The following is a 12881-nucleotide window of genomic DNA, read 5'->3' as shown; positions in this document are numbered from 1 at the left end:
TTTTATTGTCCAATCCCTAAGACAAGTTATTTTATTCAAAATTTAAAGCAGCGTAAAATCTTGGTTTAAGATTTAAGGCAACGAACCCTTTTAAATTCTACTTGTTATTCCAAATTTATTTCTACTTTTCCTATCCAGGGTTTCATAGAAATTTATCTTGAGGCTTCTTGAAGGATCAGAAACTTCTAGAAACTATGTGTGCTTCCTTGTTTAACTTAGTGCTCAGCTTCCCTGTCCCCATTATGTCCTTAGAAAGTTTAGATTTACTTCGTGGCGTTTCTGAAGTCGACTCTTCACCTGCTCGTAAACTTACTGATATTTGCAGTGGGCAAACTGTGATCACAGATGAACACTCCGTGTCACGAGAAGACAGTGGGGACGAAGCACTGGGGTCTGTGTTTCACACAGGAGGAAACAGGTTCAGAGTTGCTAAGGGACTTGCTGAGAATCACCTAGGAAGAGCTTAAAGCAGGATGAGGGTCTCCTGTCCCCTTCCTTCTATAAACAATGCATCTTTGCATGTTAGAGCAAAGCAGCCGTAATAACATGTTCAGACCCTTGGGGAGCAGGGAGATGGGAGCTGGCAAGACCCACACCCCTGCCCACCTCAAGCAAAGGAAGTGCAAGTGCAGACCATTAAACCTAGTCTCAGCAACTGAGGGGTCCTGGGAGGAAGGGGCCAAAGCATCAGGGAAGCAATGGTGAGTGCAGAATTCTGAGGAGCCAGTTATCTTCCAGGGAAAGGCCTGCAGGAATCAGGGAAGGGATGAATATCTCCGGGAAAGGACGTGTGGAGACCCCACTGGGTTTCCGGATGATTTAGTAAGGGATCAGACCGAGGCTGTGTCGCCTGACACTCAGGTGAGCACAGCTAACTGCAACCTGGGCTGGGCATAGTGGCCCCTCCACAGACTGCATCCACTATGGTTCCAAAAGGAAGTCACCCACACAGTGTGCAGGTCAGTCCTTCACTGGAGTGAGCCCTGGACAAAGAATGCCCTCGGTAGGCAGTAATCCCAGTGCAGCATTCTCTCTCTCTCTCTCTCTCTCTCTCTCTCTCTCTCTCTCTCTCTCTCTGTCTGTCTGTCTGTCTCTGTCTCTCTCCCTCTCCGCCCCCACAGTTTGGAAGGACTGGTTTCACTCAAGCTGCCCTTATTTGTTCCAGCCATTCTGTGTGACCAGAAGTCATTCTTCCCACAGGTATTGCAACTGGAAGGCAGCACGCTCTTATGACGAGTACATGGGGAAAAAGTTTAAGGACGGAAGATCCCCTCCCAAGTCTACATACAGGTACCCACCATGGAGTGGAGGTAAGTTCACCTCAGACCTATAGCCCTATTTCTCCAGTCAGAGACATGTGAGGAGGGAACACATGTCTGACAGAACACAAAGGTGGTGACGAGTGCAGTGACCAGCACCTTAACTTGGCCCTCTGGGAACTATCGCGTGTCATATCAGTAATGAGGGGCTCCCAGGTTGCTCAGCTGTTGAGCACCTGGCAATGATGACCTCTTTGGCTCTCTTTGAGAGGCTCCCTTCCAACTGTCGCCATAGAAACCTTACTATTCAAGAAGTATCTATTTTATAGAGTTAAGTGTGAAAACTAGATATGTGGTCATAAATGTCCATGTTTTCATGCATACACAGATACACACATAGACATATAATTTTATGAAAAGGTAGAGAAAACTAGAAATTAACATAAAAGTATTGGTAGGATTGTCTCTGGGTGCTATGATGACTAATGGGATATATTTATTATTAATATATATTTATATAACATATATGTGTGTATAGGTGTGTGTATATGTGTGTGCATGTATATGTGTATATACTGCATATATATGGTAGTTTGAATGAGACTGGCCCCTATAAGCTCATATTTTTGAGTATTAGTCCCTATTTGGTGAAATTGTTTGTGTGGGAAGGACTAGGAGGTGTGGCCTTGTTGGAGGAGGTGTGTCACTTACCCTTCCCAGTGTGCCTCTGCCTCATGGCAGTGGATTAAGATGTGAGCTCTCGCCCTGTCATAGACTCTAACCCTCTGACATCATAAGCTCAGTAAACACTTTTATATTTATCACAGCAATACAAAAATAATGCACACACACACATGCATGCGCGCACACACATGCATGCGCGCACACACATGCATGCGCGCACACACATGCATGCACACACATGCATGCACACACACATGCATGCGCACACATGCATGCGCACACACACATGCATGCGCACACACACATGCGTGCGCGCACACACACATGCATGCGCACACACACACATGCATGCGCACACACATGCATGCACACACACATATATGCGCACACACACATGCATGCACGCACACACACATGCGTGCACACACACACATGCGTGCGCACACACACATGCATGCACGCACACACACACACACGTGCGTGCGCACACACACACATGCATGCACGCACACACACATGCACACACACATGCATGCGCACACACATGCATGCACGCACACACATGCATGCACACACACATGCATGCACACACACATGCATGCACACACATGCATGCACACACACATGCATGCACACACACATGCGTGCACACACACATGCATGCACACACACACATGCGTGCGCGCACACACACATGCGTGCGCACACACACATGCGTGCGCACACACACACACATGCGTGCGCACACACATGCATGCACGCACACACATGCATGCACACACATGCATGCGCACACACATGCATGCACACACACATGCATGCACACACATGCGTGCGCACACACACCATTCTACCCCATTAGCCCTCTTACTCTCAGTATTTTCTTGGTCCTTGTGCTAGTTACATTTTTCTTTCCCACTTGTCACAAGCCAGAGTGATCAGGGAAAATAAAACCTCAATTGAGAAATGCTATTGGACAGCCTGTAGGCATGTCTGTAGGGAGTTTTCTCCACTGGTGATTGATTCCGAAAGGCCCACTACACCAGGGGCAGTGCCACCCCTGGGCAGGTGGTCCCGGGGTGTGTAAGAAAGCAGGCTGAGCTCTGTGGCCTCTGCTTCAGTGTTGGCCTCCAGAGTCCTGTTGAGTTCCTGCCCTGACTCCCTTTCACGATGGACTGTAAGCTCTAAGACAAAATAGACTCTTTTCTCCCCAAGTTGCTTTTGGTCATGGAAATTTTGGTCCTCAGAAATTTAGTGTTGGAGCTAAGTCTTGTGTAAAAAGAGAAAAGGAGACCTAGGGGAGGCCTGGTCAGTACCGAGGTTAAGAGGGGAGTCTCTCATGGCAAGAACCTGCCCAGCTAAGCTGGAAACTCACAAAAGGAAAAGGCCTAAGGAACCTTCTGCCTCTAAAATGCCCTGACAAGGGGAAGCTTCTGCAGGGATTCAAGGTGGGCAGCAGAGAGTGAAGGGCCAGTTCATTAGATGTCATCAGAGAAAATGAGTCACATGAGCTGAGGAGTCCCGAGTTCTGATTCCGGTTCTCAGCCCAGACCCCAGGTCACAGACACATAGGCTTGCCTACCAGTAATGCCCCGTCCTTGGCATTATGACCTGTGAGCGTTAATCAAGAGCTTTCTCCCATAAGATTGGTTGCTTTGTTTTTTGGATGATGTTCTAGAGTTTGAATGTGTTTCCTTTTTTCTTCCCAGGCGACCACGCTGTCTTAAGGTTCACCTTGCTCAGAGGTGTTGAATGGTTTCGACCTCAGCAGACCCGGGAGGCCGTGGCAAATTCAATCCAAAACTGTGAGTTGGAGCTTTACTGATTGTGAAAGTTCCCTGGCCGACTGGAGAGCGGTCCAGGATCCATATTAGCCCATTCTCTTAGTAACTGTAAAGAGCCTAAGGCCCTCCAATGGAGATGAATTGCTCAAGGCTGTACAGCTTGGGAGCAGTAGAGATGGGTGAGGAGGATTTCTTCAGCCTCCACCGCAGGCTCTGTGCACAGCTCTCACCTGGATAGTCTCACCTCCTCCTTGGTTCATTTTGCAGCCCCGTGAGGAAGGTGCATAAGCCTCTCTGTGCCCACGTCAGGCATCACACGCCATCTCTGCTAAGAAGCCGCCATCTGCTTTCTCCTTACACGTGGCCTACCTGCTGGACAGCATCTCCATCCTATACCTTCTGCTCCGTGGAGGCTCCCACTATGAGCTCCTCATGACCGTAGCAAGTCCCCTGGCCCTTGCCTCCGTTGTTGGGAGCACAGTGTATGCTTTCTCTTTCCCATCTTCAGCCCCTAGGAGCCGACTTCACTGCCAAGCGGTATCACACCGCTCTGTTTCCACACAGCCTCTCCCAGAAGGCCTTCCAGTCTTTCCCAGTTGTTAACTTTTGCTTGGGGGAGAAAGTTGGGTTGCCCCTTTTCTGCTTCTCTGAGGTAGGAAATGTCAGTACAAATGTGATTCTAATGTTCATTTTCAGTCTGTTTTTACTTCCATGGGTCTATATAGCTGACATTATATCCAGATGAAAAATCTCCTAAGACAAGAAAATAAGACTCCCACAAACCAGGTCTTCAGGACACCCCTACAGCATTTGATATCACCTTCCCTTGCCCAGTCCCTTCCCTGGAAAAGGGAAGCAGATAACTTTGCATCAAAATGTGTCTTACAACAAAAGTAGAAGCTAATACAATGCACCCTCTGAATACTAATAATAAATTTCAAACCCAATAACAACTTACTGATTTAAACCATGTGTGCAGCCATTATAATTCAAAACCTAAAAGACATAAAACTATGGTCATAGCTATTTTATGAAAATATGTATTTATATAGAATGAAGATACCTCTAAATTTAGATCCTGATTGCCATCAAATAAGAACAATTACTGGACTAGAGAGATAGCTCAGTGATTAAGAATATGTACTGCTCCTGCAGAGGACCTGAGTTCAGCTCCCAGCAGCCACAACTGCTATAACCCTAGCTGCAGAGGATCTGACATCTCTCTCTCTGAAGGCACCTGCTCTCACATGCCATACACACACCAAGGCACACCTAATTAAGAATAATAAAATAGGGCCAGACATGGTAGTGCATCTATATAATCCCTGAATTCAGGAGGCAAAGGCAGGCAGATCTCTTGAGTTTGGGGCCAACCTGGTCTATATAGTGAGTTTTAGGTCATCCAGTGCTACATAGAGAGACACTGTCTCAAAAAGGAAAAGAGGAAGAATAAGGAGGAGGAGAAAGAGAAGAATTCTTAAAACTTTAGATAAAATATATTCCTAATTACACTCATTCATAAACATTCATTTTTTTAACTTCCAAGAATACCAGTATATTTTTTGAATAACCAAAAAGTAAGAATGTCAGGGCCTATATTCAGGTTGCAATGCTATTACAACAAGGTGCCACTTGGTATTCAGGAAAGCAAAGCATTTCCAAACCCCCATGATCTCATATAATTGCATGCTTAGTCACCAGAGAGTGGAACGGTTTGAAAAAGATTGGGGGTGTATCCTTGTTGGATACACAAGAGGTGGGATTTGCGGTTTCAAAAGTCCATGTCAGGCCTAGTGTCTTTCTTTTTGCCACCTGTGGATCAGGATGTAATGCTCTCAACTACTTGTAAACAGAGACTGCTCTTTTGTTGTCAGCCACCCAGACCCAAATAATCACACAGAAACTATATTAATTACAACACTGCTTAACCAATGACTTAGGTATATTCCGAACTAGCTCTTATATCTTAAATTAACCCATTTCTATTCATTTGTGTATTGCCACTAGGCTGTGGCTTACTAGGGCTGGCATGTTACTCCTTTGGCAGTTACATAGCGTCTGTCTGACTCCACCTTCTTTCTCCCTGCATTCAGTTTAGTTTTCCCACCTACTTATATTCTGTCCTACTATAGGCCAAAGCAGCTTCTTTATTAACCAATGGTAATAAAACATATTCACAGCATACAGAGGGGAATCCCACATCAGCTACTGCTCCAACTCTATGCCTGTCTGTTTTCCACCATGATGATCATGGGCTGACTCTAAAACTGTGAATAAAGCCCCAATTAAATGCTGCCTCATGCATGGTTTCTCCTCAGAACAATAAAACAGCAACTAAGACACAAAATGGTTAAATAATGTTTATAAAAATAATTAATCGTATTATTCCATGCTTTTAGTTTTTTCATATGACACACCTTTAGTACATAATCTGTTAAATAAAAATCTTTCCTCAAATGACAAAAAGTCTACTCTAGAAATAAGCATGAATAAGAAGCCAATATTGTATCTGACCTATTCACAGCAGTTGATCCCCATAAGAGTACAGGAGGAGCAGCAGATGGCGAGGGGGTCTTTCTCTTGGTGGAATGTAGCATGTGCCATGCATTCTGACTTTCTTCTTTGCATCTCTCTTAAGCTTCCTCTAGCATCCTCACCCAGCCAGGCCGACCTGCCATGTCTTCCTTGCAGTTGGCTCCTTCTGCCCTGAGGTAGGTGTGGGCTAGAAATCCTTGGCCAGAGATGTTCTATCTACATGCACAATGGGTGACAGGATCAACTCCCAGAGTGCAGTTCCACGTTCTGACACTGCCCTGCATGGAGAACCAGGTGGAGCTCAGAGTAGCTGAGGTCCCAGCAGCTGGGGAGAGTGATCTCTTGTGTGGGTCTTTGCCCACCTCCTGTTAGGCATTTCATCATATTGTGGGAATTGTCATTTCTAAAAGAAATTGCTACACACCAGCATTTGTGTAATTCCTGTTATTTTATTTTATTGGCTGGCTTCTCTCTCTCATTCTTTCCCCCTCCCCCATCCCCCGTCTGATATATGTGTACACTTTCATGTCTATAATGTATATGTGTACAGGTGCACATGCACATTTGTGGTTGAGCACGCAGAGGCCAAAGGTCAACACTGGGTATCTTCCACAGTTACTTTCCACCGTATTTTTTTGCAGCAGCATCTCCCGCTGGACTTGGTGTTCACCCATTCAGCTAAACTAGCTGGCGAGTGAGTCCTAAGGATCATTCTGCTTCTGCCTTTCCAGCACTGGGATTTCAGGCACACGCTGTCACTCCTGGCTTTTGATGTGGATGCTCAGAATCCCCATGCAGGTCCCATGCTCGGGCAGCAAGGACTTTGTCAATTGAACCACCAGCCCCACCCTGCTCCCCCTTTTATCTCTTCTTTTAGACCAAAACTGTCCTTCATCAAAAAGGAGAGAAAGTAATCAAGTCAGGCCCAGAACAAAGGCGACTCATTCCTTAGCAGCCTTTTAACACGGACAGAACCCTTTTGGGTCAGAAATGAAATGTCCTAGCACCATCTGCAAAGATCAAGTAGGAGAATGAATGGGGCAACCCAGACACAGCAAGACCAGACTGCAATGGGTAAGGTGTGGGGCGCCCTGTGCCCTCCCTGATGCTGGGGGGCTTGCGAGTTGGTGGGTTAAGACACCTGACCTGGGCTTAAGACATTACTCTAGACTTCCATAGCCTTATACAAATTCTGGCTCTATGTTGCTGAGAAATCTCATGATGGACGGATGGATGGATGGATGGATGGATGGATGGATGGATGGATGGATGATATCACTGCGTACCACACCAAGTGATGTGTGATTACTCTCAGCTCCATTTGCACAATGACTCCCGTCCATTGTCTCGGTAAATCTTGGCTTCTAGACAGGTAAAGAAGCTGGGGTGCTGAGCAGCAAAGTGACTTTCTGAACATGCCACGTCCCATTCTTTGTTATGTTCCCATCCTCTGGTGCACATCCCTGCAGCTTCCCATGCATGGAAACAGTTGCTCTTCTCTGAGCTCTGTTCCCTTGATAGCTCATGGATTTTTCATAACAATTTTTAACCAAAGCACCTAAGCAATAGCCTTCATTTTAGAGTAACTAGACTTATTTTAAAATGCCTGTTGAAAAAAGTCAGGAGTAAAATGATAGGAATTTATGAACAGTCCCTCAACTGGAATGAACTGAACAACTAGCATAATGATTCTATGGAAAACAGAATTACAAAGTTTACTAGAGAATCCTTTCAAATGCCCACAAATTTGTCCTGAACTGACAGCCTTTCCCAAAGGACGAAACACGTTATGATGTTGCAACAGGGTTTATAACCACTGGGACTGAAGCCATCTGATGAGACTGGGGTTGAAGTAGGTAGGGAAAGGCCTCACTTGGCCACAGGGGAGGTCAGAGGTAGGCAAGGCTCAAGTAGAGTAACTCAAAGCCCCCAAGACAACCCATCCAAGGCAAGTACTCAGCACAAGAAAGACTCAGAAGAAAAAAGATGAAGCTTCCCTTGCTTCACAGAGCTGAAACTTAAGAACAAGACTTCATAACAAGAATAGTGATAATGAAACAGAATTCTAATTGTGAAATGTCAGGTTAAAATTAAGATCCCAGGGAAGGAGTGGAGAGTCTAGTTACTGGAACTGAGGTCCCTGGAAATACCTTAATCAAAAAAGAACAAGAGGCCGGAAGAGGATGTAGGGATACCCACAAGGAGACTGATGGGGATCAAGTAAAATGCTGCCTGGGGGGGGGGTTGTCACATGATAAATGCCCTCCAGGTAGATTAAGACATGACTGAACTCCTCCATGTTGGCAGTAGACGAGTCTCACTTAAGGAAAGGAAAGACAGGCTTCATTCATCTGAGAGCTCTTTGTGTTGTTTTCTCTATCATAATAGAGGGATACACTCATATAGCTTTGCCTATAGGCATGGGCTGTATAGTTTGCAGGACAAAGGCCATGTCCTACTTTTCTTTGTACCTCCAGTACATGACACAGTGACACATTAATAGTTTCCCCATCGATGGGTACCAAATGCACAAGTAAATGAACTGGGCTTACTGCTGGGAAAGTAGTAGAGAAAACAAACCATGAAGTCATGCCGTCCCTTTTTCTGACTATCGAGTTTCCTGACCTATTACCAGAAGATCAATCAACGATCAATTACAGTCACGACAACCGCAGCAAAGAGGAAACAAGAACTGTTTCCTCTGTGGATATCTTTATAGTCCAATGATTCTTGGTGCTCAAAATTCAAGCCCTTTGATTTTTCTTTCTTTAGGAAGTTCATACAGCCATTCAGATTAAGGAGTGACCGAAAGAGACAGAAAGAAGACAAGAGAGACTGAAGAATAAGCCTCTGCCTTCAGAGGAGCCTGTGCACACATCACAGAGCGACGTGACGGGTGTGATGACATCTCTCCCTCATTCCCACTGCCACTGGATCTAGATGTTTCCTCAAGAAGAGGGAGTGGTTTGGGTGCACAGGACCCTGGGGTACCAGCCCTCACACTACACAGTAACCAGGGCTGTAGGTCATTAGCCAGAATAAAAGATATGCCCTACTTATGTTCTTACATTCTTGCTTATATATTGAAGCTAAGGGAGCTGAGCCCACAGAAATAAAGGATTAGGTATCAGTTACCAGAAGCTGGGAAATCAGGGTGACTCGAGGTGGTTAGCAGAAGGTACAGTTGAATAGAAAGAAAAAAGTTCAAAATTTTATAATGTGGCATGGTGACTGTGGCTGATAACAATATACCTCTAAATAGGAGAAAAGATTTCGAATGCTCCCAACAACGAAATAATAAAATGAGATCATAGACATGACAATGACCAGATACAGATGATGCATATTACATACATGAGTTGAAATTTCACACTGTGTCCCACAAACACATACCATTACAAGTCATTTAAAAAAAAACTGGGCTAAGTATGTAATTCAGTGGCAGAGCACTTGCTTTGTACATACAGGCCCTATATTATTTAATCCCTAGTATCTTCTCACTTTTTTCTTAAATGCAAGACACCTGGTGTAGTGGTTAATCTTGACTTGATTGGGTTGAGAGCAACCTTAGAGATAGTAAGGCATCTAATTCTGTATTGGTGTGATGGGCTTACACAGCCACTGCCAGCTCCTGAGGTCTCTGACCTAACCAGGGGTGAATCCACCAATGAATCCATTACTTGGTGCTGTTATTGGGAAGCGATGAAGGGTAGAAGGTGGACCTAGACAGCGAAAGGAAGTCATTTGGAGATCCAGCTTTCTCTGGCCTCTTCTTGTACTCACCCTCTCTGCTTCCCTCTGATGAGAGTTGAGAGAGCTTATCTACCGCCATTAAGTCCTGCCCAAGCTGGGCCAAGCATCTGTGAACTGAACTCTTTAAAACTGTGAGCCAGTGAGTGGGACAAAGAGACCCACAAGTGTGCCTGGGGCAGTCCGCCCTGGACTCTGAGGAGAAAACACACTGCAAGGCACCAGGCAGCCGGTCACTGTATGGTGAGCATATATGTATGCTCTGGTGTGGAGGAGAGAGACAGAATGCCTCGTGTCCTGTGGGCAGAGGCAGATCTGAAGAGGTGAAAGCGGTGAGCAGCAGGTTGAAGTGGACGACTTGATGGCCATCCAGGGTCATGTTTGGGTTCATGGCCCTGTGGCAGCCATGGTCTATGTTAATGTCTTTGGCTCCTGATACCACCAAAGGCCGAGAGGATAAGGCTATACAGAGATGGTTCCACTCCTCACTGGCTGTAACACTAGGGCGAACTTGTCTTCATGAGGTGACGCCCTGGGGAGAGCAGGTCCTACACTTTGCCTGGGCAGCACAGTAGAGCTGACCCTGTACACAGGGCTGTGGTGAGGCCTGAGGGCATGAGAGTGATCTAAATGGTACTGCCACCTTTGCCTGTGGTGGGTGGTGAGGGCAAGGGGAAGAGACCCTCCCTCCTTGCTCCTATCACCTGCAGCTGGTGAGGGAGCTGACCCTCCCCTTTGCCATCTGCAGCACTCAGGGAAGTGGGCCCTGCACTTTGTCCCAGCAGCAAGTGGAGCGGATCCTGTTGACAAGAGCGTGGGTGAGCCATGAACGGGAGATCTGGTGCCACCCTCAGCTGCTGTATGGTGACATGGGTTGGGGAGAGATGCCCCCTTGCCACCTGTGGTGAGTGGGAGAGCTGGGCCTGAGGTCATAAGGGCAGGAGAGATGCCATTGTCCTCACCAGCTGCAGCACTTGGGAGAGTGGCCTCTAAACCTCTCCTGGGCAACACTGTAGAGCTGGTCCTGATGGTGTAGGGTGGGTGAGCGGTTGCCAGGGCAATGCTGGAGAGCTCACCCTAGTGCTGAGGAGGGGTGGTGGAGGGGGTGATCAACCCTGCAACTACTCAGGCCTAGAACCAGGGTTATGAGTTGGCCCACCCCAACATCCTCCCTATCTCTGAGCTGCTGCAGCACATGAAGGGGCCAGTCCTACAGACCCAAAGCTGCAGAATCTCCATGACACAGAATACTGAAGAGGAGTCCCAGTGAGGGCCCAGCATTGATCGTGTAGCAGAAACCAGAGGCCTTGAACCAGACCAATGCCTCTCTGCAGTAAACACTCACAAGTAAAGCTGTAGGGACACAAGGGTTTACTGTGTGACTCACTGTCACACTACAGCTTCCATGTTGAGATTTTTAGTTTCTTCTTTTCTCTTTTTATTTTATTTTATTTGGGGGATGTTGCAAGGGCAGAGGACAGATACAAAGGGATGGGGGAGATGAATGGGATTGGGATGCATGATGTGAAAGACACAAAGAATAGATAAAAAGAAAGTTTAAAATTAAGAAAAGAATAAATGAGGATGAAATGAAACACAAAGCAAAACTGTAAGCCGGGATAAATAATACCCCTTTAAATTGTTCTCAGGTATTTTTTTACAACTCTGATAAAACACAGAAACCTAGATAAATATGAATTTAAGATGAGCAATGAATAATTTTTAGCACAAGCATGTCCAAATATATAAAAAATAGGCATACTAAAAGAATTACTTGGTTTTTGTTTGATATTTAAGTTTAATTAGTGACCTATAATTGACCTCTATAATTAACCTATGATTGCATGGGCATGAGAGCTTGAACCCCTCACACTAGAGCTGCAGCTGGGACGGGTGCTCTGCAAGGAAGGGCGTGCCCTGGGGGCGGGCCTTTCCCATCTCCGATCCTGCCCCTCCAGAGGCCCTGCTCTGGATTGTCTAAGGGCGATGGGGCGCTACAAGTTCTGAAAGCCTGCAGGTAAAGTGAGGCCAAGGGGAAAGAGGAGGAATCGCATCTGAAGGAAGGGAGAGGAGTGGTTTGTATAAAACGAGGTCGCTGTGCTCCGTGTTGGTCTAAAGGGGCAGTTGGTGACCTCACGCGACAATTCCAGGTCCATTGTGATTTCACTTAAGCTTCCATCTGTCCAAAAATTTAGAAACTCGCTCATATGTTGAGAACTAGAAACCTGCACGGGGCCAGAGGATGTGGGAAAGCCCAGAGGCCACAAGGAACCATGGGACGGAGAGACATGGGGTTCTCGGTTTAGGATGACCCTGGGCCAGTGAGTAAAAGGACCATCTGAAAAGGCCGAAGAAAGCACTGGTGTCCTGACAGGATTTGTACTGGGTCAAAACCTTAACACTTCACCATGTTGAATCTGTCCGTGAACGTGGGATAATTTGCTTTTTTGGTTTCAGAGTCTCCCCCATATGCTTCATACCTATGCACTTCAATATTTGTAACTAAGCAGTTCGCCTGGAGAGATGTTGGCATTCATGGTGCCAGGTTTTAGATTTCCCACTCTGCTTGCTCATTGCTGGTGTGTAAGAAATGGACTTTGGGCATATGGCTGCATCTGCATATGGAACATCAGGGTTGCTCCTTAGTAACTCCGGTCAGTTCCCCAAATAGTTTGTTTCTCAGTGTTTTAAAAATACACAAAACCATCAGATTGGTGTATGGATGGGGCTTTGCAACCAGCCCTTGGTGCCAACACATTGCCTGACTCTCTGACGTGAGCTTGAGATATAAAATGAATCTGAGAGAATTAGTAATATTACAGTTACTGGGGCAGTGGTCCTCAACCTGTGGGTCATGACCCCTTTGGGG

General features: G+C 46.2%; 1 protein-coding gene across 1 annotated transcript in view; it reads left to right on the top strand.

Annotated features, from left to right (window-relative positions):
* The window catches only part of Rgsl1 (regulator of G protein signaling like 1), a 70223-nt gene that overhangs the window by 54446 nt on the left and 2896 nt on the right, over positions 1–12881 (top strand). Inside the window, exons 18-21 of the mRNA XM_075987331.1 lie at positions 1201–1310; positions 3653–3748; positions 6366–6438; positions 10761–10916. Of these exons, the coding sequence (XP_075843446.1) occupies positions 1201–1310; positions 3653–3748; positions 6366–6438; positions 10761–10916 (435 nt within the window). The remainder of the gene's footprint in view (positions 1–1200; positions 1311–3652; positions 3749–6365; positions 6439–10760; positions 10917–12881) is intronic.

The sequence above is a fragment of the Microtus pennsylvanicus genome, chromosome 10 (genome assembly GCF_037038515.1).
Source record: "Microtus pennsylvanicus isolate mMicPen1 chromosome 10, mMicPen1.hap1, whole genome shotgun sequence".
Taxonomy (NCBI): domain Eukaryota; kingdom Metazoa; phylum Chordata; class Mammalia; order Rodentia; family Cricetidae; genus Microtus; species Microtus pennsylvanicus.
Note: the sequence above shows the minus strand (reverse complement) of the source record. Positions and strands in the feature narration are given on the sequence as shown.